Here is a 22,957-nt window from a genome sequence, read left to right on the forward strand (position 1 = left end):
GTTCCTGTGCATGTTCTTTGTCAGATTTTATCTGTTCTTTACCTCTGTATACTTCTCCTGTATTGGTAACATATTTACACCCACCCTTCGGGGATAGCAAGTCTTGCCTTTGAGGAAAGAGACTTCCACAGGTGGTACAGTATTGTGCCCTTGCTGTCCCTTCTTTCATTGCTGAGATGCCCTGATACCTACATCTGATTGACTCATTCCTAGTAAGTAGTAGTCATCTCTGTGTCCAGCAAAGCTGACTTTATAGGCTTGGTGTATAACCTGTATTAGTCTTGAACATTATCTATTAAAAAGTTGAGCCAAATAGCCACCCCAACTCTTAACTCTTTCTTGTCGGGAGAGTCTGTTTTCTCATCTTGTCTATGCCGACTTTTCCTTTGTGAGACCACTAGGATGTGTCTGTGATCCTGAATGAGCTGTTCATCTGGGCTGTGCTTTGGGCATTTCTTTCTTTGTGTAGATTCTTTTCAGAATTTGATAATTCAGCGTAACACTAATCTTACTACTCTGTAATCACTTTAAAAAGGATAAAAATGTAGCCCTGCTCTATCTGCCACATGGAAGCTGAGTTCTTATGCTTCTCAGGAGCCTGGAGTAAATGGGAGGTAGACCTCTGATGTGGGTTCAGAGCAGATGTTGTTCACCCTTAGCCTGCAGATGGGTGTCTCCTGGGCCAAGATTATAGGCAGTGGAATATAGAGGGTCCCTGGGCTACAAGCCTAAGTCTCATTACTCTAGTACCCTGAATACCCAGACAAGTGGTGGCTAAAAAGAGGATGGTTTCTGACCTGTATCTGTTTTTACCTTTGTGTGTTCTATGTATATTTAAGTACCACAGGTCTAGTGATGTGCACCACAGACAGGACCCTTGTTCTCACATTGCTCTGCTTTAGTGACAAGATAATGAATGAATATGATGAGTACCTCCTGCAGTTGAGTGTTAGGTAAGAAGTGCCAGATGGATAGGTCCTTAGGTAGTGTCTTTTAATGGCTCAGTCTATTCCAGGTTACAAAGCTAATGACCACCTTCCGTCTGTATAAGTTAGATATGGACACCTTGAAGAATAAATACACAAAAGGACTGTGTGGTGGGGGGGGGCACTGATTGCATTTTCAAGTATGAATTTCTTTTTTTCTCCCTCACTTGTTAGCCAGGGCCAACTCGTTTGTAGGAACAGCACAGTATGTTTCTCCAGAGCTGCTCACAGAGAAGTCGGCGTGTAAAAGGTAATTTTTTAATACAACTGCCCCTCTCTTCTCTCTGTGATATCTACTAGGTTTAATCATAAGGAATTATTATTTGAAAGAGAGACTTTTGTAGGTCTTAAATGGTGAAGTATGAGCCTGGTATGGCAAGAAATCCCTTATAATCCCAGCATCTCAGAGGAAGAGTTAGGAGGATCATGAATACAAATCCAGACTGGGACCATGGTAAAACCTTGTGGCCAAACAAAAATGGCTGGGCATAATGGTGCATGCCTTTAATTCCAATACTTCAAGTCAGAAGCAGGTATGTCTCTGAGTTCAAAGCCATTTTAGTCTATATAGCAAGTTCCAGACCAGCCAAGGATAGTGAGACCAAAAGACAGCAGTCTTTTTTTTTTTCTTTCTTTTTTTTAATTTCTTTTTCTCATATATATATGCATTCTACTTTTGTAATTTTCTTGCTGATTGTTGCGTTTTGGGTAGAAAGCCATCCAGTGGACAGATGTGGCCGCCATACCATAGGACTATAGCAGCCATGTGCTTATTGTACTGCCATGGATTCTTTAGAGTGGATAGAGACCCTGGAGGAACAGAAAAATCAATGTCTGGCCCAGAGCATATAGTCCCTGAGTAGGCCTGGCAATGTAGCATTGAGGTTTTTTGGGAGATGCAGCTGTATCTTGGTGGTGGTCTCGTTCATTAATAGTAGAAGCTTTGAGTGTGTGGAGTGACATTTGTCCTACAAGTATGCCTGTGTACCATGTACATGTGTGGGATCCATAGAGACTAAGAGACAATGCCTGATATCTTGGAACTGGAGTTAGGATGATTGCAAACCACCAAGTAGGTTCTGGGAATGCAACCTAGGTCCTCTGGAGGAACATTCAGCACTCTTAACCACGGAGCCATCTCTCCAGCCTCAAAGGGATAGGAATTGATTCATTCATTATTTAGTCATTCATCCATCCACTTACTTGTTTGTTTAGAGATCAGAGTTAGAGAGTAAAGAAGGGCCGTTTTGGAGGGAGATAATGACCTAAGGTCATACTAGTCAAAGGCACTGTCTTGAGAGATTAAGGAGCAACATTAGGGTATTGATCAGGGTTTGGAGAGCAGGTCCTGGAGCCAGCAGTTTGTGCAGCTTTCCTGTCAGTTCTTGGCCTCAGGGTTGCCCTCGCTTCCTTCTGATGTAACAGACAGGGCTGGAGCTCTGGAGTGCCTGCTTCAAAGTTTCAAGACTTGGCCCAGCTGAGACTTTAGAAAGCCTTGATATGCTACTTCTAGAGCCAAAACGAAGATCAAGATGGGATGTTGAGATATTCCAGAGAGGAGAAGTTCCCTAAGCCCTTCCTGTTGAAGTTCCCACATTTTGGAGGGACTTTGAGAGGCCCTGGGTGGTTTGGCTTACCCTGCCCTTCTGCTTTGTGTAGCTACTTTTCCACTTGATTTTCTTGTTACTCTGTATTATCTAGACAAAGCACTAAAGAAAACCAGGCATACAGAATAGTAAGATAGGGCTGGAGAGATGGCTCAGTGGTTAAGAGCACTGGTTGTTCTTCCAGAGGACCTAGGTTCAATTCTTAGCACCCACATGGTGGTTCACAAACATTTCTCACTCCAGTCACTGAAGGTCTTGAAACCCTCTTTTAGCTTACAAAGGTACACGTGGTACATGCACATACATAGTACATACATACACACACACACACACATGCATACATACAAAATATACACAGAAGATAAAATATATACACACATATACAAATAGTGAGGTGGGCATGGTAATATATACTTTTTTCTTCTAGCAGTTGAGGTAGGAGCAAGATCAGGCATTAAAGTGAGTCTTCAGCTCTAGCAGTACAGGCCATACTGTGCTGCATAAGATTTTTTCTCAAAAACTAAATGCAAACAAATACCCATCTCCAAAGTAGTTACCAGCTATATGTAAAGTGATTTTTTTATTCCTTCACACTGTTAATCTATAACTCAGATTTCTAATTTTTAGAATTGTGTTCAGTCTCAGGGCCTTACCTGTCCCAGGCTCATAAGTGCTAGTGACATCCCCTCAAGGACTGAGCTTGGCTGAAAGATTTGATCCTGTGCTGCACTGTTGACTTAAGTGATGGTTGCTGTTCATATCCTATGATGCCAAGTTACTGCTAGCAGCCTACAAAACCTGCATACACCCAGGACTTGGGGGCAGTTGAGAATAGAAGGCAAAATCAGGTATATGATGTCATCTCAGTGACTCGAGAACACAGGAAAGCCAGGTGTTCCAGGAGAGCGTTTTGACAGAAGAGGGGCCAACCTTTGGACTTTGGGCATCTGTGACATCTAGCTAAATTGAGAAAACTACTAAGAGACATTCGAAATGGTACATTTGTAAGACTGAGAGAAGAGGATGGATTAAGACTCTTGTGAGTTTGGGGTCAGTTTGGGCAGTTATAGTAAGACCCTCTCTAAAATGTAAAAAGAATAATTACAAATAAAATGGACAGTCTTAATTTTTTGGGCTTTTTTTTTTTTTTTTTTTTTTTTAAGTTTTTTGAGACAGCCCAACTATCCTAGAACTTAGTTTGTAAACAAGGCTAGCCTTGAACTCGGAGATCTATCTGTCTCTACCTCAAGTGCTGGGATTAATGGCCTGTGTCACCAAGCCCTACTACTAATCTAGATGTTTTTAGAAGAGGAGCAGGACTTTGTTTGACAGAGTCCAAAAAGGAAAGGACAGGGTTCAGACCATGTATTGTATACATCCTGGGAAGGTCCTTTTGAGCCTCACATGCATCTAGATCTCACATCTCTCCTGAGGTGAACACAGTTCATGCCCGTAGAACATAAGAAGTAGTCATAGCATATCACTATGCTATGCAGTGACAAAGCTGTCTCCCAGCCAGCCCCGTTGCAACTCCCACTTTACCTGCTCTCCAGCAGCCTGATATGGCAGGATGTTGGCAGGGGATTATGCTCTCTCCTTTCAGAATAAGAAAGGGACACATGGAAGCTATTAACCTGCAATAGAAGTGGCATCTGCAGGGGAGATGAACCAGCCACTTGGCATTCCTATCAAGTATAAGTACCATTTGACTCAGGTCACAGGGAGATGCCCAGAAAAGCAAACTCAAACTTCCAACATCCCTGCTTTTAAGGAATAGAAGTAAATTGGAGGCTGAAGCTGAGGTGGTATAGGCAAAGATTGTAAAATGAACCTTATTTGTCATTTAAATTATACCAATGCCATTTTTCTTTGTGTTTTCCCTACCTTAAAGTTCAGACCTTTGGGCCCTTGGATGTATAATCTATCAGCTTGTGGCAGGACTCCCACCATTCAGAGCCGGGTAAGAGGGTCCTGTACATCTCAGGCTGCTGAGCTCATCACATAACCCACTGCCAACAGCTAGTGGTTGTGCCCAGTTTTGGCAGAACCTCCACCACAACTTAAGAGTTGTGTGATTCTTGGGGCCTTTAGTAAGATCTGGCCTGGGAGGTGAGGGTGACTTTGGGTTGTTCTATTAACAGTACTAGTAGTACTAGAGATTTGAAAAACCTTTGCCCAAATAACAGCTTTCTTTTTTAATTCACAGAAACGAATATCTTATATTTCAGAAGATCATTAAGCTGGAATATGATTTCCCAGAAAAATTTTTCCCTAAGGCAAGAGATCTTGTGGAAAAACTCTTGGTAAGTATTTTGAAATTTCTTGAGCATTCTTTTGAAAGATGTGTTTAACATATACAGTGGCTATATAGTCAAATATTTTCTTATTATATTTTCTTTCGCTTTTCCAGTGCTTAATTTTTGACTTTAGTAAGACAGGAAGTGACTGTATTATTTTGCATGCTTGTTAACATCACATTTTAAGTGATTGCTACTGAGTGTCTGGGTAAGTCCCAGTGGCAGACAGCTGTAAGTTTACTTCAGTGACATCTGCCAGTGACATCTTTAGAGTATAAGCTACATGAAGACTTTGAAGATCAAGGTAACAAGGCAGAGAGAAAGAGGTTTATCCTAGAAAGATGTGCCATTTTATATTCAGAAGCTATAGATCTCAGCCCTGTTTGCTTCCTTTAATTCTTTGGTAATCAGGGTCAGTCCTATATTCATGGGTAGGCCTGGGGTTACTTCTCAGCCATCCGTCTGGACTCTTCCTTCATTTCCCTCAGTAGAGATTAGGTTTAATACAACCTCACAGGCTCAGAAGTGACTGTACCACAGCCTTCAAGAGGTATATCTTTTAAAGGAGATATACCTAGTGAGTGCCTGATTGTTCATTTTTTTTGATCTTGGAAGCAGTCTGTTAATTTTTTCCCCCCTTGTGTTAGAATTTTTACTTTTATTTATTTTTGAGACAGACTTGCTGTGTAGGTCAAAAGTTGTCCTAAATGCTTAGCAGCTCTCCTGCCTCTGCCTGAGTGCTGTAATTATAGTTATGCACCACCATGTCTGCCTTTTTTTGTTAGTTTTTTTTTCCCCCTTCTTTTTTTCCCCCCCAGACAGGGTTTTTCAGTCCTGGCTGTCCTGAACTTACTTTGTAAACTAGGCTGGGCTTGAATTCACAGAGATCCGTCTGCCTCTGCTGTACCACACCACCCAGCAGCACTTTTGTTTTGTTTCAGAAGTATTTCTTTCCCTCTTTTTTAGATAATATTTTTATTCTTTAAGAATTTCAGACATTATATTTTCAACATATATACTCCCCAACTCCTTCTATTATTACCCTCTTAATCCCTTCCCAGCTTTGAAATTTTTCCTTCCTTCGTTCCTTCGTTCCTTCGTTCCTTCGTTCCTTCGTTCCTTCGTTCCTCCCTCCCTCCCTCCCTCCCTCCATCCCTTCCTCCCTCCCTCCCTCCCTCCCTCCCTCCCTCCCTCCCTCCCTCCATCCCTTCCTCCTTTCCTCCTTTCCTCCCCATGACCCATCAAGTCCCAGTTAGTCTTGGGAATGGGCCTGCCCTAGTGTGTAGTCAGTCTACCAGGGATCATATTGTTTTATAATATTTTGAGCTGCGGGCTTTAAAAAGATATCTGTTGTTGCCCTCTGTATTTTGAGGTTGAGATTTGTTTTTACTTGTGGGAAGAAAAGGGCAGAGCCTTGGCCTGAGGCAAGAGTCCTAGTCAATATTAGCTTTTTCTGCCATGGCATAAACAGGCCTGGGGATGGACCACAATGTTCCTATTCTTTTCAGGAGGTCTCAGGGCTTGAAAACACTTCCACAAAGTAAACAAACAACTAATTACATTTCAACCCTGACAGTGACATGTCTTGGCTATCATTTAAGGTTTTAGATGCCACAAAGCGTTTAGGCTGTGAAGAGATGGAAGGGTACGGACCTCTCAAAGCTCATCCATTCTTTGAATCCATCACATGGGAGAATTTGCACCAGCAGACACCACCGAAGCTCACAGCTTACTTACCAGCCATGTCAGAGGATGATGAAGACTGCTATGGCAATGTAAGCTGGCACACATGGGGAGTGCACTGCCCAGGCAGAGAGAGATCCTGCTTGCCATGCTGTGTGAATATGATTGATTGGGGGCCTTAATTTGTGCTATTACTGGTTAAAATGTGTGAGTGAATATTGTGGACTTGGTGACTGTTGACTGCTTTGCTGTAATAAGTAAATGACCAGCACACTTGTGTAGGCTGATTCCTGTTCTTATTTCCTCAGCAGATGAGCTTTTACCTGTTTGGGGGATGGAAGGGAGGCAGGATGTGGTCTGGACCTGTAGATGAGAGACCAGTGTTCTGCCATAATTCCTCACCTGCTGACACTGGGTCCTCTGGAGCTCATCATTGCTAGCTTTTTTTCTTTTTTTAAATACTTGGGAATGCTTTTCATCTTTCTGAGAGAGTCCAGAATGCTGCTGATTGTAGTTTCTAGGATGTGATGTGGGAGGGTAGACACCAGTCCCTTTAGCTACATGCTCAGCAGTAGGCGCCTATTTTACTCTGTGCTCAGGGGTATCACCTGAGCTTGTGGGCAGTTGCTGTCAGTGGCTTCACAACTGCTTGTCTCTGAAGAATTGAAAACAGACACAAGACCTTAAATATACTTTGTTCTTAAAACTTTCTCTCTTGATAAATGGGAAATACCAGCAAAAGAAAGAGATAAAAGAAACCACAGCATGCTTCCATTCTTATTTTACCCACTCTTCTAACTTTATGACCTTTATATTTTAATAGTTCATTGATTCAAGTTAGTTTTCCTCATTTGATTTGATTTCTTGGCTTGTTCTTTTTTTTAAGATTTATTTATTTATTTTTGTATGAGTACATTGTTGCTATCTTTAGACACACCAGAATAGGGCATCAGATCCCATACATATGGTTGTGAGCCACCATGTGGTTACTCGGAACTGAACTCAGGACCTCTGGAAGAGCAGGGGCTGCTTTTAACCTCTGAGCCATCTCTCCAGCCTTTCTTGGCTTGTTCTAACCAGTTGCCATACATAGAAATTTGTTCTACTGACTGAGCAGTTCTAACATGTACCTAAAAGCTTTCCAAAGCAGCTGGGATTGGGGGCAAAGAGATGTGATTTCAGCATTCAAAAGGTTCGATTTCCCGCACCCATGAGTTGGCTCACAGCTGTCCATAATTTGAGTCCCAGAAGACCCAACATTTTTTCCGCCCTCTGGGAGCGCTAGTTACATACATGGTGTATCTATCTATCTATCTATCTATCTATCTATCTATCTATCTATCTATCTATCTATCTATCTAATCTATCTATCTATCTATCTATCTATCTATCTATCTATCTATCTATCTATCTATCTATCTATCTATCTATCTAATCTATCTATCTAGATTTCTCTCGATAGAAAGATGGTGGGTGAATGAATGGATAGACAGACAGATGTGCAAGCAAAATTCCTGTATGCATAAAATAGTAAATACAAAGATTGAAATTTCACAGTCAGTCTGGCTACAAAGGTAAGCACTATCTCAGAACAAAACAAAAAATCCACACAGAGATGGTCTTCTAAAGCTAAATTAAAGCCATTGCTATTTGGTATATCTCCATTTTTTTTCTAAAATGTTCTTTGTGCCTGGACTTGCAGGGAATGAAACTCAAGTTTTTGTGTAGTGTGCTCCCTGGAGAAAACGTAGACCCTGAGCCAGGAGTTCCTACTTCTACCCCCAAAGCCTCTTAAATACTCATGAGTGGTGTCCTTTTGGGTCATGTCATGGGTGCTGATAGAATCCTCTCTACTAGGACTCATCCTTTCAGAAGTTAACCAGGAATGAGAGGCAGTCCTTCAGCTTATGGTTTCTGCCTTCTTCCCATCACCCCAAGAGCAGCTGTTTTTAAGGAAAGCATAAGCTCCATTATCTTTGATCTCGGCAGCTAGGAGTGCTTCTTCATGTGCATTTGTACACGTATATGCATTCAAGCATCTCTGCACTACTGAGGACATGGATTTTTTTTTTTCTTTTGAAATCTTTGTATAGTCTAGCTCTTAAGTGACAGCAATTTGGTTTTGTTGGGTGGCTGCACAGCTCTTTCGGGTTGGTTTAAGGACTATGAGCATCTAGTTAAATAGCTTCCTGTACCAAAGTACACCTTTAGATAGTGAGACTGGACCTGGGGAGTGCTGGAACAAAGTCTGCTCTGAAGTTGCTCCTTCTACGTGGTTGGGGCAGCCCAGTAATGTGGAGTGGCAGCTTTACATTGAATGTTGGTTTTAAATTGAGTGCTGGCTCTGAACTTCAGTTTTTGTGTCAGAAATTGAAGCTACATACTGACTCTGAAAGTTCTTGTGGGGACACCTCTCCCTCCAGTAGAAGTATGGTAGTCATCTCTGTAAATTGAAACAGAGACATCCTTCCTCTCACTGGGGAACCTTCATGAAGGAAGTGGAGACAATGCCAACATGTGACTTTGTAGTCAGCAAGATGGAGCTGTGACTGCTGTAGGGCTGTGCAAGCATAAACAATCCAGAGGGCCACTGGGCAACAGCCAGGAGGTGGACACAGGGCTTATAGAATCTGCAGAGGATAGAGGCTGATCTCTGTAGAATAGTAAGCCAGGGCTCTCTTTACGGTGTGGAAGGCAGGGCTCAGGAGTGTGAGGCCTGCAGCCAGCATAGCTGTCTGACCAGGGTGACCAGACCTTAATTTAGCATGTTCAAAACTCTTGCCTGGGAGTGTGCTACATGAAATGTGGGCTCCCCATGTGGCATGTTGTGAAGTTTTGCTTTGTGTCTACACTGGCTTGTATTTTAAAAACAAATGTAAGCTAAATCAAGCTATACAGTGACTCTAAAACCTAAGACCCCTGGACTAAAAGGAAAGTGCACCTGATTACTTAGTTCCCTGCCAGGGGCAAGGCCTGAGGTGCTGTGCTGGGTAAGCGTCCCAGGTTCCTTTTCCCTGGAAATGAAGGATTTGGTATAGCCCCTCTTTGACCTTTGTTTCTGTCAGAAGAGGAACCTGTAGCAGAGGACCAGCCTTGTCTTGGTTCAGTAGTCCAGTGGCCATTGGGAAAGAATCTATTTATATACATCAAAAGGGACAGGTTTTTGCTTTTGAAGTGTATGTAAGCTTGCCAGGTTATGAGTGGTTGTGGGGGCCAGGTAATGTGGGAGGGGTCTTTGGCCTTAAAGACAAATTAAGGTAGTTTTCTCTTCTTCTTCTTCCCTCCAGTACGACAATCTCCTGAGCCAGTTTGGCTGCATGCAGGTGTCATCCTCCTCCTCTTCCCACTCCCTGTCTGCGGTGGATGCCGGCCTGCCCCAGAGGTCGGGCAGCAACATAGAGCAGTACATTCATGATTTGGACACTAACTCTTTTGAACTAGACTTACAGTTTTCAGAAGATGAGAAAAGGTTGTTATTGGAAAAGCAAGCCGGTGGAAATCCTTGGTAAGAAATATAGGCATCAGCAGCCCCATCTAGAATAGAGGATGCATGGGGAGCCAGCCGTGGGCTGGGTTAGTTGTCCTTGCCTCACCTTTCCAGTGCTTTTCAAAGAAACAAAGTTCCAGGTTATTAGGAGACTTTTTTTTTTTTTTTTTTTTTTTTTTTACATCTCTATAAGTTGTTTTTAAGACTCATATATAAAAGCTATTCTCTGTTTTGCCAACATTTTCTTCAGTTTATTTCTTCAGTCTATTGTTTTATAGTTGTAACTTTACAGTGTCCATCCAACTGGTTCCTGTTTTGAATCTGAGTCTGCTGAAGGGGCTTTAGTATTTTTACACCCCCTCCCCTTTTTTTTTGGACAAGGTCAAAAGGCCTTTTTGATAAGGTCACTATGTAGATCACACTGGCCTCAAACTGATGTAAATCTGCTTGCCTCTGCCTCTCAAATGCTAGGATTAAAGGTGTGCACCATGGTGCCTGAATTTTTCTTGTAGTATTTTTATGCTTTTACTTCTAAATTTTTAAGTTTATTCTCTGACAGTTATATACATGTATTTAATATATTTTGAGCATATCTATCCCCATTACACTTTGACTTTCTTTCTTTTTTTTTTTTTTTTTTTTTTTTTTGTGGCAATGAGCTCTCTCAGGAATATGTATTTGGGTGTAATGGGGAGGAGGAAAATTGAGGGCTTGTTAAGGCAGGAGGGAAGAATGTGCAAGACTCAGGAGACTTGTGAGGAGGAGGAGGACCTTTAGTAACTTTTTCTGAGGGATGCAGGTGACTAAGACTGGAATGTCTTACCATCAAGACGTATTTTCTCTAGAAAACTTAAATATAGATATTGGCTCCTAGGAGTCTGGAGAGATGGCTCAGTGGTTAAAAGCATGGGCTGCTGCTCTTCCAGAGGGCCTGGGTTCTATTCTCAGCACCCACACAGTGGCTCACAGCCTCTGTAACTCTAGTCCCAGGGAATTTGATGCCCTTTTTTGGCCCCTATGGATACTGTGTGCATGTAGGGCACAGACATTTGTGCAGGCAAAATGCCAGTACACATAAAACAAAATAAACTTTTGAAAAAGAATTGTTTTAGAAGAGATGGCTCAGCGGTTAAGAGCACTGACTACTCTTCCAGAGGTCCTGAGTTCAAATCCCAGCAACCACATGGTGGCTCACAACCATCTGTAATGGGATCCAATGACCTCATCTGGTGTGTCTGAAGTCAGCTACAGTGTACTCACATACATAAAAAAAAATAAAAAAATAAAAAAAAAAAAAAAAACAACAACAACAAAGCAAAGATATTGGCTCCTAGTTCAACCTACAATTCTGGGGAGTTTAATTTGTCTCTCAACTCCTTCTTTCTTAAGGTGCTAGTACTATTAAGGACAGCAGCAAAGAATTTTTGGTTTTGTTCTATTTTTATTTACCTTTTTAAAACAAAGACTAAGTTTGTTCCATATGTTTTGCTGTTGTGAATAATGGAACAGTAAACATTGATGTGTATCTTTCTCTGTCTATATATATCCTAGGAGTGATGGAAGGGAGTCATATGGTGGTCCAAGTTTTAGTTCTGTTTTTAATTTTATTTTTTTATTCATGTACTTGTATCTGCCACATGTTTGTGGGTACCTGAAGTGCTCAAGAGAGGGTGTCAGGTCTCCTGGAGCTAGAGTTATGGGTAGTTTTGAACTGGCTGATATGGATTATGGGAACTGCTCTCAGGTCCTTTGGAGAGAACAGACTATGCTTTTAACCACTGGCCATCTCTTTAGCTCCTATCATTTTATTCTTTTGAGAAATCTCTACACTTATTTCTACTCTGAACAGCAGTAAGAGTTCTTATTTCCTCTGTGTAGCCCTGGCTGTCCTAAGATACACTGTGTAGATCAGACTGGCCTCAAAATCAGAGACCTGCCTCCAGAGTTTCTGCCTCCAGAGAGCTGGGATTAAAGCTGTGCACCACCACCACCCAGCATCATTATTTGTTTTCTTTATGGTAGCTATTCTGACTGGGATGAGATAAGATCTCAAAATAGTTTTAATTTACATTTCCCTAGTGGCAAGGATGTTGAATACATTTTAAAACATGTATTAGCCATTGTATTTCTTCTTTTGAGAACTCTCAGTTTAACTTATCTATTGATCGGCAGTTTGGGTTTTCTAAGTGTTTAATTTTATAGTTCTTTGTATATTCTAGATGTTAATAACCCCTGTGTGAAGTCTGGCTGGTAAAAATTTCTCCCATTATGAAATCTAAGGAAGATTTTGATCAAAATAATTTTAGCTGTTAGGTATAGTTCCAAGCAGGAACTTTCTAAGGGCATCCTGGGTTTCTGTATGCCCGGTTCCCAGCTGTCCTGCTTTCTGTAGTATTATGCAGGAGCCCTTCCTCTCAGAAGCAGTCTCCATGGATATATGTGTTTCAGCTCTTCTGGGGTCTTTGCCTCTGGCTGGAGCTGTGAGTGTTGGACAGACCGGGAAGCCTACTGTTTCTTGCCTGTTGTCTTTGGTTTTGGGATTCTCTATTCTTTCCAGTCTTAAGCCAAGTGGTAGTATTCCCAGTACTCAAGAGGCAGAGCCAGAGGCAGAGGCAGCCTGATGTACAAAGTGAGTTCCAGGACAAGCCAGGGCTGCACAGAGAAACCCTGTCTCAAAAAAGAAAAAAAAATTAGTTCTGTGTGGAAAGCAATGCCTCTGCAGAGCTTCACTGTTTCCTATCTGCTGATGCTAAGATAATGTTTGCCTTTTTCTCACGTATTTGCTGCTGGTATGCAGTGGAGTTTTTCAGTGTCACATACTGGAGGGTGGACATTACATTACCTTGACAGTATATAGAATGTATGTATATGTTATTGTCTTTGAATTTTCTATGTAGGATCATGGCTTAAAGTTGTATGTTTTTGAGATTGATATATTGTAGTAGTTCTATTCTACTCTAACTAGCAATCTTTAGTTATAATCTATAGTTAATTTGTAATTTTAATCATCTAGTAAGTCATTACTTTAAAAATCCTGACCATTCATATACCTATATAGAAATACAAGTAAAGTTTGTTAGTCTGTTTTGCAATAGTATTTAAAAAATATTAAAGTACTATTAAACTTCTGTAAGTTTTATCTAAACCAGTTACTTCTGATACAGAACATTTTTAATACAAATGTGAGCATGGATAATAACTTAAAAGATTTTTTTTTCTCTGTCACAGAATCACCATTTAAATCTAAAATGATGTAAGTGGCTGTGGAGATGGCTCAGTCAGTAAAATTCTTGCTGTGCAACCTTGAGGACTTGAGTTCAATTCCTAACAACCACATAAAGAATGAGGTGTGGCAGTGTACACCTGAATCCTCAGTGTTGGGGAAGCAGAGACAGTATGATCCTTGGGGCTTGCGGCCAGCCAGTCTAGCCAAATTGGTGAATTCCAGGTTTGGTGGAGAGAGCCTGTAAAAACGGCTCAGTGGCTAAGAACAGTTTTTCTTGCAGAGAGAACTCAGCTTCAGTTCCCCATACCCACATGATGGCTCACAACCAACCATCAATAACTCCAGTTCCTTTTCTGACTGTCACAGGTACCAGGCACATACATGGTGCATGTATATACATATAGGCTTGTATACACAAATAAGTTTAAAAAAAAAAAAAAAGATAAGGTGGTGTCCTAGTCATTGTTTTATTGCTGTGAAGAGCTCCTAAGACCAGACAACTTTTATAAGAGAAAGCATTTAATTAAGGGCTTAGTATCTTTATTGTTGGGAACGTGTAGCCAGGTAAGAGTTGGAGCAATAGCTGGGAGCTTTACATCTGATCTGCAATCACAGAGAGAGACTGGGCCAGCTGTGGGCTTTGAAACCTCAAAGTCTACCTGTAATGACACTCTTCCTCCAAAAAGGCCACACCTTGTAGTCTTTTCAAATAGCTCCACTGCATGGTGACTAAGCATTCAAATATATGAGCCTTTGGGGGCCATTCTCATTCAAACTACCATAGGTAGTAATACACATAAAACCAGGAAAGGAGGAAAAAAAGATCAGATGGGAGACACCTGATACTGACTTCTAGCTTGTATATGTATGAATAAATGTATGTGCATATGTGTACACAGAAGATTTGAGTTTTCTGAAGAAGACATGGTTGTAAGAACTGCAGACACATGTTATTGTTTCGGGCTCATACTGTCCACTCTCGCAGAGGAACAAACTGGTAAGGAGGCTATAAAATTGCCATACCTTCTAAGGATATCAGAATACCATAGAACCAAGGTGGCAATCCACTGAACTAGATTAGCCTACCCAGTCCAGTATAGAATCACTGTAGAGAGTATGCCCTCTATGACACACAAAGGAGGCATCTCACAGTGAAGAGACCAGTTCTGAAAATCACGGCAAAAAAAGTACACTGGGGGGGGGGGGTAGGAGGAGGAGTAGACACACAAGTGATGGGGAAGATCCACAGATGAAGCACTGGCTATTAACATTGAGTAGGTGCCTTTCATCTCCAGGAAACAAGACACTATTGCAGATGGCTATTTCAGCAAATTATCGGTTTAAAAAACAAGAAGGATGCACTTATGATACGGCAGTATAGAGTAAGTCAGTTGTAGGCATGTGTAGGAGTGCAAGTGCACACCACAGAGTATGTGTGGAAGTTAGGCCTAATGGCAAGGGCCTTTAACCCCTGAGTCACTCTGCTCTTCAGGTTAATTGTTTTGTTTTGTGGGTTTTTTTGTTGCTGCTGTTGTTGTTTGCTTGCCTGCTTGTTTTTCCTGAGGCAAGGCTTCTCTGTATATTCCTGTCCTGGAACTCACTTTGTAGAGCAGGCTGGCCTTGAACTCAGAAATCTGCCTGCCTCTGCCTCCTGAGCACTGGAATTAAAGTGCACGATTAAAGGTGTGCACCACCACTGCCTGGCATGTTTATTATTTTTAGTTTAATAAATAATTGAACCTGGGAATGGTAACATATACCCATAATCACTGCACATAAGAAGGCAGAGGCAAGAGGATTGAGGCCAGCCAAGTCTGTGATGGTTCTAGGCAAAGCAAAACAAAGAAATAAAGGTGAGTAAGTACTTGAAAGCATGTGTTGAAGTTCTCTGAACTGTGTATAATTGGTAGTCACAGTCCAGAGAGAACAATGCTAACATCACTGAGTCTTCTTGGGGTCTCCTGTGGATAGCAGATGAGAGAACCAGGCGTTGCAGTTTTGCATTACATTGCCATTATGTAGTTGACCGTGAGTGAAGCATGAACTCCTTAGCCTCTGTGTTGCCTGTTTTAGGAGAGTCAGATTGCTATGTATGAATTCAAAGTTGCATATCAAGCCCTGGCATATCAAGTTGCAGTGAGACTAAACACCTCTGAAGCTATCTTTAAAGAATTTGTGATTATATATAACTTTGGATTTCTAGCCACTCTTAGGTATCCTAGCTTGAAAAGTAATTTACAGATTCTAATACTGATTTACAGTGGCATCCAAACCTTTGTGGAAATTTTTTCATCTAGCATGTTGTGTTTTGGTTCTTACTGTTTTCTGAGGCAAGTTCCAGGCTAGCCTAGAACTTGGTATGTAGGCAGGCTGACCTTAAACTCCTGATCTTCTAACTTCTGCATCCCAAGTTCTGGTATTAAAGTTGCCACCACACCCAGCCTCACTGCAGCTTTTTTGACATCTTGGTGATGGTGGTGGTGGTGGTGGTGGTGGTGGTGGTGGTGGTGGTGGTGGTGGTGGTGGTATGTATTAGCTTGTTTCTGTGGCACTATCTCCCAACCATCCTCTACTATGCAGGTATCTCCAACTAGAAGATGATCTCAGGAATAGATATGGCCTGTATGCACAGATAGAATCTGTACACATTGCATCACTACCTCTGGGGTATCTCCTGGACCTGAAGAGAGGCTGCCTCTTTGGGGTGGGATAGGAACAGGCTTTGATGGATACAGAGGCCCTGTGGGGTTTGGAGAACTGCTGGGTCATTCTTCTTTCTTTCCTTTTTTTAGGCACCAGTTTGTAGAAAATAATCTAATATTAAAGATGGGCCCAGTGGATAAACGAAAGGTGAGTCGGTTCCCTGATCCTCTTCATCCTATGACTTCCTACTGCTTCTATCTCGTCAGTTCTTCATCCTGGGGGTCCTGCCAGGAATTGCTGGATATGGCATTCTTCATCTTGTCATGATCTTTGCAGATCATCCCTAGATTTTTATAAAGCCAGGAACACTCAGACTTTCAGGGAAACATTTCAGTCCTGTGGAAAACCAGCTGTTATGCTCTGGCCACAGGGTATGGTTGCACAAGGCCCAGCTCACTGTGCTAAGGTTTCTGTCACATTGAGGAAGATAGATAATAGTCCAACAAGTAGTCTTTCATTAGAAGATGTAAAAATACAGAGATTGTTTTCTATTACGTTTTCTGGGTATCAGGTAGTGCAGAATGTGTCGTACTGCTAACAGGAGTGTCCTGAACACCCTTCCTGGCTGTGTATACTTTAGAAGTGAGAATCTCCATGAAGGTGGACTGAGGCCTGGCCCAAGGGCAGGATTCTGCCTTAGAAAAGCTGAGGGGCCAGGACACTACAAGCTAGCCATTGAATGGCATATTGTGAGCTAAACAGCAGAGACCTGTGCTTATATTTTTCCCTGATGAAATTAATGTGTTGGACCTAGGTTCCAGGTTGAGGAGGAATTGTCTCAAGTGAATAGAGAGGTGACTATCAGTCAACTATATGCTGAGCTTCTTACAAGTTAGTCCCATCTGTATCTTATCATTTTGCTTATTTTATTTGTACTAGGGTTTATTTGCAAGACGACGACAATTATTACTCACAGAAGGGCCACATTTATATTATGTTGATCCTGTCAACAAGGTCTTGAAAGGTGAAATTCCATGGTCACAAGAACTCCGACCAGAGGCTAAGAATTTTAAAACCTTCTTTGTCCACACGGTGAGTTTGTCCCTATAAGCTGTCCGATTATAGTCTTATCACAGGCTTCTGCATCTCTGTTGGAAGTGTCCCTTGCTTTGGCCAAGGAGGCATCTAGTGTTAGGTCAGCTTCTTGTTTTTTAGAGAGAGACATATATGAACAACTTAGGCCTGAATTGGGCCAGGAGATAGACTGTGCTTGATTTTTGCATTTTGTAGGTCACCTGCCCACATACTTTAGTTTCTGCACTTGTAGAATGAAGAAGCCCACTGTGCCCACAGGCTTCAGAAAGATGCTGGCAGTATTGACAGCAAGACAGGCTGGGTGGGGATGGGACTCCCTGAAGGACATCAGATGCTCTCTTTTGCAGCCTAACAGGACATATTACCTGATGGATCCAAGCGGGAATGCTCACAAGTGGTGCAGAAAGATCCAGGAGGTTTGGAGGCAGCAGTACCAGAGCAATCCAGATGCTGCTGTACAGTGACGTGGCCTGCGGCCGGGCTGCCTATCGCTGCCAGGACACCTGCCCCAGCGTGGCTCGGCCGCCACCAAGGACGCTTTCAGATCACCTGCCAGCCATCTCAAGAAGAACATAGATGGCAGAAAACTTGCAGCTTTTTTATTTAAAAGAAAAGAAGAGAAAAAGAACCCAACCACACAAAGAACAAAACAAATAGCCAACAAACAGGAATTCAGGGTCGCTTTGCTTGCTCTCTGTGCTCTGTGGTGGCTTCCATACACTGCTGTGGCCATGGAGATACAGCTCCTTGCACGGTAGCCCAGCTTCTGCCCAGACCAGTGGCCAGGTTTGGCATCACCAGCCCCTCCTAGCATCCACAGGAACTGCATGCCTGCCTCTACCCTTCCCCACCTGATAAACACAGCTCCTGCTGTGACTGAGGGACTGGGTGTATCTGGCCTACCCCAGCTGTTGCAGAATCCTTCACCAGGAGCCTCTTCACTCCTCTGCTGGGGTAGTCACCACCTTACTGTGGGTACAGGGCTCTTAGCTTGTGTGTGTTTTCCCTTCCTTGAATCCTTGTATGGCTCTGGAGATTTGGTCAGGTGTGTTTCTGACGGGATTTCTGCAGCTCCTGCCTTACGGTAGGCAGCTTGTATGGTGAGAAGAGTGAAGCTGTAGTTACAGCTGCCCTCACTGGGCTGCGCTCTGGCCTCCACTTCCTAGTTTATCCAGTGAACTAGACACCAGGTCAAGCACGTGTCCAGGAGAGGTGCTGTCATACCAGCACCTAGGTAACGCCAACTAGATCCTTATTAGACACAGAATCTTGTCCTGAACCTGGGCAAGGCTGGAGGTACTATGGAGGATCCAGCCTGGGCCACCGCTTCCATGTAGAGAAGTGGGACAGCAGGCACACACTGAGAAGACCCTGGGTGTGTGCCAGTATCCCTCCCAGCCTCACCTGGGATGCTGTGGGTAAACACTCAGCTAGCTCCGTTTTTACAACTCTGTTGAAAATCTAAAAGCCGTCTCATGTTGCCTGGTCACTTACTACCATAAAGTGTGGGCCTTACCTGGAAAGAATGTTACCACTGTCTTGCTCACAGGAACAGCCCTCTTAATCTGAGCCTGCCTATGCTGGCATTCTTTGCCAGTATTGGGACACTTCTTTGATGCTAAACTGACAGTGCTTTGATCCATAGTACAGATAGCCTGGGATATTTTGGCATTTCTTGCAGAGTGCTTCTGATGGACTTGCCTGCACCTCTTTTTGACTAGGATGTCCCTGAAAGTGTCTAGTAGAGAAAAGTAGGTGTCTGCCTTCGTAGTCTGCTCACAGAAACACCCCAGACTCCCATGTTCCAAAGGCAGCAACAATTTTGCCATTTCTGTTGACTTTCACAAAGGCACCTCCAAATACCCACAACAACAGAGTTACCCAGTTTTGTCTGCAGTGATCACCTGTGGGCCAGGCCATCTAAACTGAGAGGGGAAAGATTCTATTCTCAAATCTTTAACTATAAGAGTCAGTTCTTTTAAACTGGGTGCAGTGTAGATGAAGAGCTAGCCATCATGCCACGGCAGGGGTGCTGAACGGGAACAGATTTTATTTACACTTAGCTAGATTGTGTGATAAGAGCTTCAGGTGACCAAGAAGCAGGACCTCACTTGCCTGTAGAATCCAGGGAACAGGTATGGCCTAGTATGCTGTCAGCCTGTGAGTGAAAGTGGGCACTCCTTTCTCTTGGTTTTTGAAGAGCCTGTATTTGCTAAGTATACTTGGCTATTTCCTCCTTGAAGTCCTGTTCTTGCTCATGCCTTGTGGCTATTTAGTCTTCTGAGTGCCCTGTAACCTACATTTGCACATGTAAGAGTGGCTTCCTGCCTCTCCCATGCATGCAGACACAGGGAAAGCATCTCTGAGGGCACTTGACTACAGGGGACCACAGGACTGAGGCTTGGCTTGAATTAGACCACATAGCCAGCTGTGTATGGGAGAGTCCTCTGTTGCTTCCTTCCCTGGAGAGCAACACTACCTCCTGGGCTTTACTAAGCACCACCCTAACCTCCAATATCAGGGTTCAGCTGAGCTAGTAGTGGGTGGCCACCATGACTGCCCGATGCTACAATAGTTGAACTCTTCCCAGGTCACCTTTGTCCTTACTGCCCCCTTTTCCTTGATTTTTTTTCTTTAACCATGCACATTCTTTTCTTACCTTGGCTTAAATTGCCTTCATCTTTTTCCAGTTGTCCTTTGAGCCGTCACCCCGTGTGCAGGTGCCTTACTTTGTAGGACAGGATGTGGATGTCAGTGTGTGTGTGTGTGTGTGTGTGTGTGTGTGTGTGTGTGTGTGTGTGTGTGTGTGTGTGAAATAGTAAATGCAGGATGTATGTAAGGAGAGAAAGAAATGCCCTAATAGTTCCTCTAGAAATCATGTGTCCTAAGAATGGCAAGGATGGAAAGAAAGTTGAAGACTGTTCTCTGGCTTCTCCTACCTAGGTACAGGGGGCTGGATCTCACAGACCACTGAGCCCTGGCTTCTCTTGGCATCACAGATGAAACTTACTTTGAATGGGTCATTTCCACCTGTTATTCTGTAGTCCAGCTGGGCAGTGGGCTCCCCACGTAGAGTTGAGTTTTCCTACCCCAGGGACTGGCATCATGGTTCAGTGGCCATTCTGAGCAAAAACCTGGTAGATATAGTAAAAACCACTTTGAGAAAGATGGCTTGTGTTAGGCTGAAACTGATAGAAACTTCACCTGCTACAGCCCTCTTTGGGCTACCCGAGTGTTTGTGATTCATGCTTAAAGTAACCTTGCAGACAATTGTGTGGCACAAACTCCCAGTGCCAGCAAGGGGGCCATAGGTAATTGTGTGCTTTCTTTAAAGAAGTGCATGTTTTCTGAAAGCAGATGAAGAAAGGAAGGCCCACCATTCAGAGACCACTGTGAGCATTTTCATGTAGATCCAGTTCTCCCTAACTTTTTTTTGTTCCAGTGCTGGGAATGGAATTTCGAGGTTCAGGAGTGCTAAGCAGGTGCTCTGCCACTGATGCACATCCTTAGTCCTTGTTTGCTTTTTAAACCAAACTGGGAACACACACCACATTCATCATTTTACATCTAGCCTTTTCACTTGACATTTTCTCTTAAGCATTTCTCTATGCCATGAGTAGTTCTTCAAAAGCATGTTTTTGATAATTGTGGAGTCAAATGATTGTAAATTTATAAGTTATCCAATTGTTTCCCTGTTGTAAAACATTCAGGTGGTTTTTGCGTTTTCTTTGTGTTTTGTTTTTATTTTTTGCTATTTAAATAATGCTGTGGTGAGTATACTTATAAGTCTTTGATTTTTATTCTGATTTTACCCCTTCCTCACATACCTGAAGTGGTATTTTTGGGTAAAAGAATTTATTTCACAGCTATTCTTCCTTGGTCTGATGTTTAGATGCTCTGAGTTCCAGTTACAAACCTACCTTCCTCGTGTCCTACAGATTCTGAACACATCAGTTCTTGCTAAGTTGTGTGTTCCCAAGAAAGTTTGACAAGGATTGTGCGATCTTGAGATATCTCTCTCTCTCTCTCTCTCTCTCTCTCTCTCTCTCTCTCTCTCTCTCTCTCTCTCTCTCTCTCAAATGTCATTACTGTAGATTCCTTTGTGACAACAAAAGCCAGTTTCTTCATTTTCATTGCAAGAATTTTCTTTTGCATGTTACTTCTTTTCCATCCTTGCTGCTAAGTGCTTGGTGATGTTTTCAGAATCTTGTACTTTGTGTCCATGATGGTACTGAATCTGCTTCTACACAGTCAGCAGAGATAAAGTGTTGAACTGACCTTGCCACATGCCTAATGGATAATTCATAATTAAGTGTATAGACTCAGAAATGCATTTGGGCCATTTGGGAATTAGTAGCAAAGCAGAATAACAAAGCTCTTCTTGGAAAAGAAACCACACAAATGATTGGGTTTTACAAAAAGTACACTTGTGAATGTTCTTGCTCCACACCTCAGGTTCAGAACAGCACAGTAGCCAGGCTTTCCCATTGCCAAGGTTGGGTATCCCAGCGGATGCTTATGTAAACCTCCTTGTGTGCTGCAGTGCTGCAGGTAACTATAGTGTCCACCCAAGCTGGATAGTATCTTTATCTGTTTTGGGTGGGGCCTGCTGGTACAATTTGGAAACAGGCAGCAGAGACTTTTCTGGGCACCATACTCAGTGTTACTTGACTCTGTCAGAGCTTAGGGCTGGAGATGTGCAGAAATCAGTTTCCTGCCCTTCTCTGCCTCAAGGCTTCTCCCCACTGTTCCATAGACCCAGGGTGTTCATAGCTGAGACTTGGGAGGCAACAGCAACTCAGAGTATGGTGAAGATGCTCATACACTTTTCCCATTTGTTTTAACGCAAAACCCAACATAAACTGATGGTGATGCAAGTGGCTGTAGTACCTCTTAGGTAGAATGTATAACAACGGCTCTGACAGATTTGACAGGGCTGGGACCACTCTCAGAACTTCTGAAGGTAACTGGCTCTTGGCCTAATAACCTTCAGGGTTATAAGTCAGAATGTGGAAAAGTGGCCTAGGAAGGAAGTTGTTTCTGTCAAAAGCACTTTTACAGCGGTAAGCAAATGAATTAGCAAGAATTACCTGAGAATTCCCTGTAATTCATTTCTTTCATATGAAGAATCCAAACTGTACAGGAACTTTAACAAATGGCAAAATTTTTCCTCATGTAGCCCACCCTAGTTTAATCATCTGGGTTAATGACTACAAGTAGGTCAGTGTGAAGGTGAAAGCCTCCATTATGACCATAGTGTGATTGGACATGGGCAAATTAAAAACTGTTACAGTATTTAGAGCTGCTGCGGCTGTTCCCTAGCCACGTACAGTAGGATGAATCAATAGTCTATTGCTGTCATTCAGGTTGGTGGCAGTCAGTTAGAACATATGTAATAATCTCTACCTGGTCTGTAGCTGTAACTGTGATGTACAGGCAAAGGAAAAATTAAAAATACTTATGAAAACAGATAATGCAATGATACTAGGATATACACTTTTGTATTTTTATTCTTATATAAGGTTATTTGCTGGCTATTGTCGGCCTCTAGTTCAGTCTGTGTTATTTAAATTCTAATATATGAATTATTTGGATTGAATTCATGTTTGGGGCCACGTTGTTGTATGTATTGATGTACAGCCTTGAATGTGAATAATTATTGTAAACTATATTTTACAACTTTTTTCCTGGCTTTATTATATAAATTTTCTATTTGGTCATGGTTTAATCATATAATTTAATGAAACAATTTATCTTTTTTTTTTTTCAAATATCTGTGCTTTAGATGTAATTACCGGATGATGGATTTCCCTCGTATGCTCGGTAGTCTTGTAATAAAAGCATGTAGAGTGTACACTTTGTTCTGTCCTGGATTCTCTTTGGGTGGGGGCGGAGTTTGAGTCGAGGATACTCGTGGGAACCCGAGGCTTGCT

The 22,957-nt window shown here is 42.4% G+C and overlaps 1 protein-coding gene across 1 annotated transcript in view; it reads left to right on the forward strand.

The window, feature by feature from the left end:
* The window catches only part of PDPK1 (3-phosphoinositide dependent protein kinase 1), a 61,832-nt gene extending 38,987 nt beyond the window's left edge, over positions 1-22,845 (forward strand). The window contains exons 7-14 of the mRNA XM_080942270.1: positions 1,161-1,236; positions 4,485-4,553; positions 4,800-4,896; positions 6,492-6,665; positions 9,861-10,078; positions 16,079-16,136; positions 16,869-17,021; positions 17,372-22,845. Of these exons, the coding sequence (XP_080798396.1) occupies positions 1,161-1,236; positions 4,485-4,553; positions 4,800-4,896; positions 6,492-6,665; positions 9,861-10,078; positions 16,079-16,136; positions 16,869-17,021; positions 17,372-17,488 (962 nt within the window). The 3' untranslated portion in view covers positions 17,489-22,845. The remainder of the gene's footprint in view (positions 1-1,160; positions 1,237-4,484; positions 4,554-4,799; positions 4,897-6,491; positions 6,666-9,860; positions 10,079-16,078; positions 16,137-16,868; positions 17,022-17,371) is intronic.
* The last annotated feature ends 112 nt before the right edge of the window (positions 22,846-22,957 follow it).

This window comes from Micromys minutus (genome assembly GCF_963924665.1).
Source record: "Micromys minutus genome assembly, chromosome: 31".
NCBI lineage: Eukaryota > Metazoa > Chordata > Mammalia > Rodentia > Muridae > Micromys > Micromys minutus.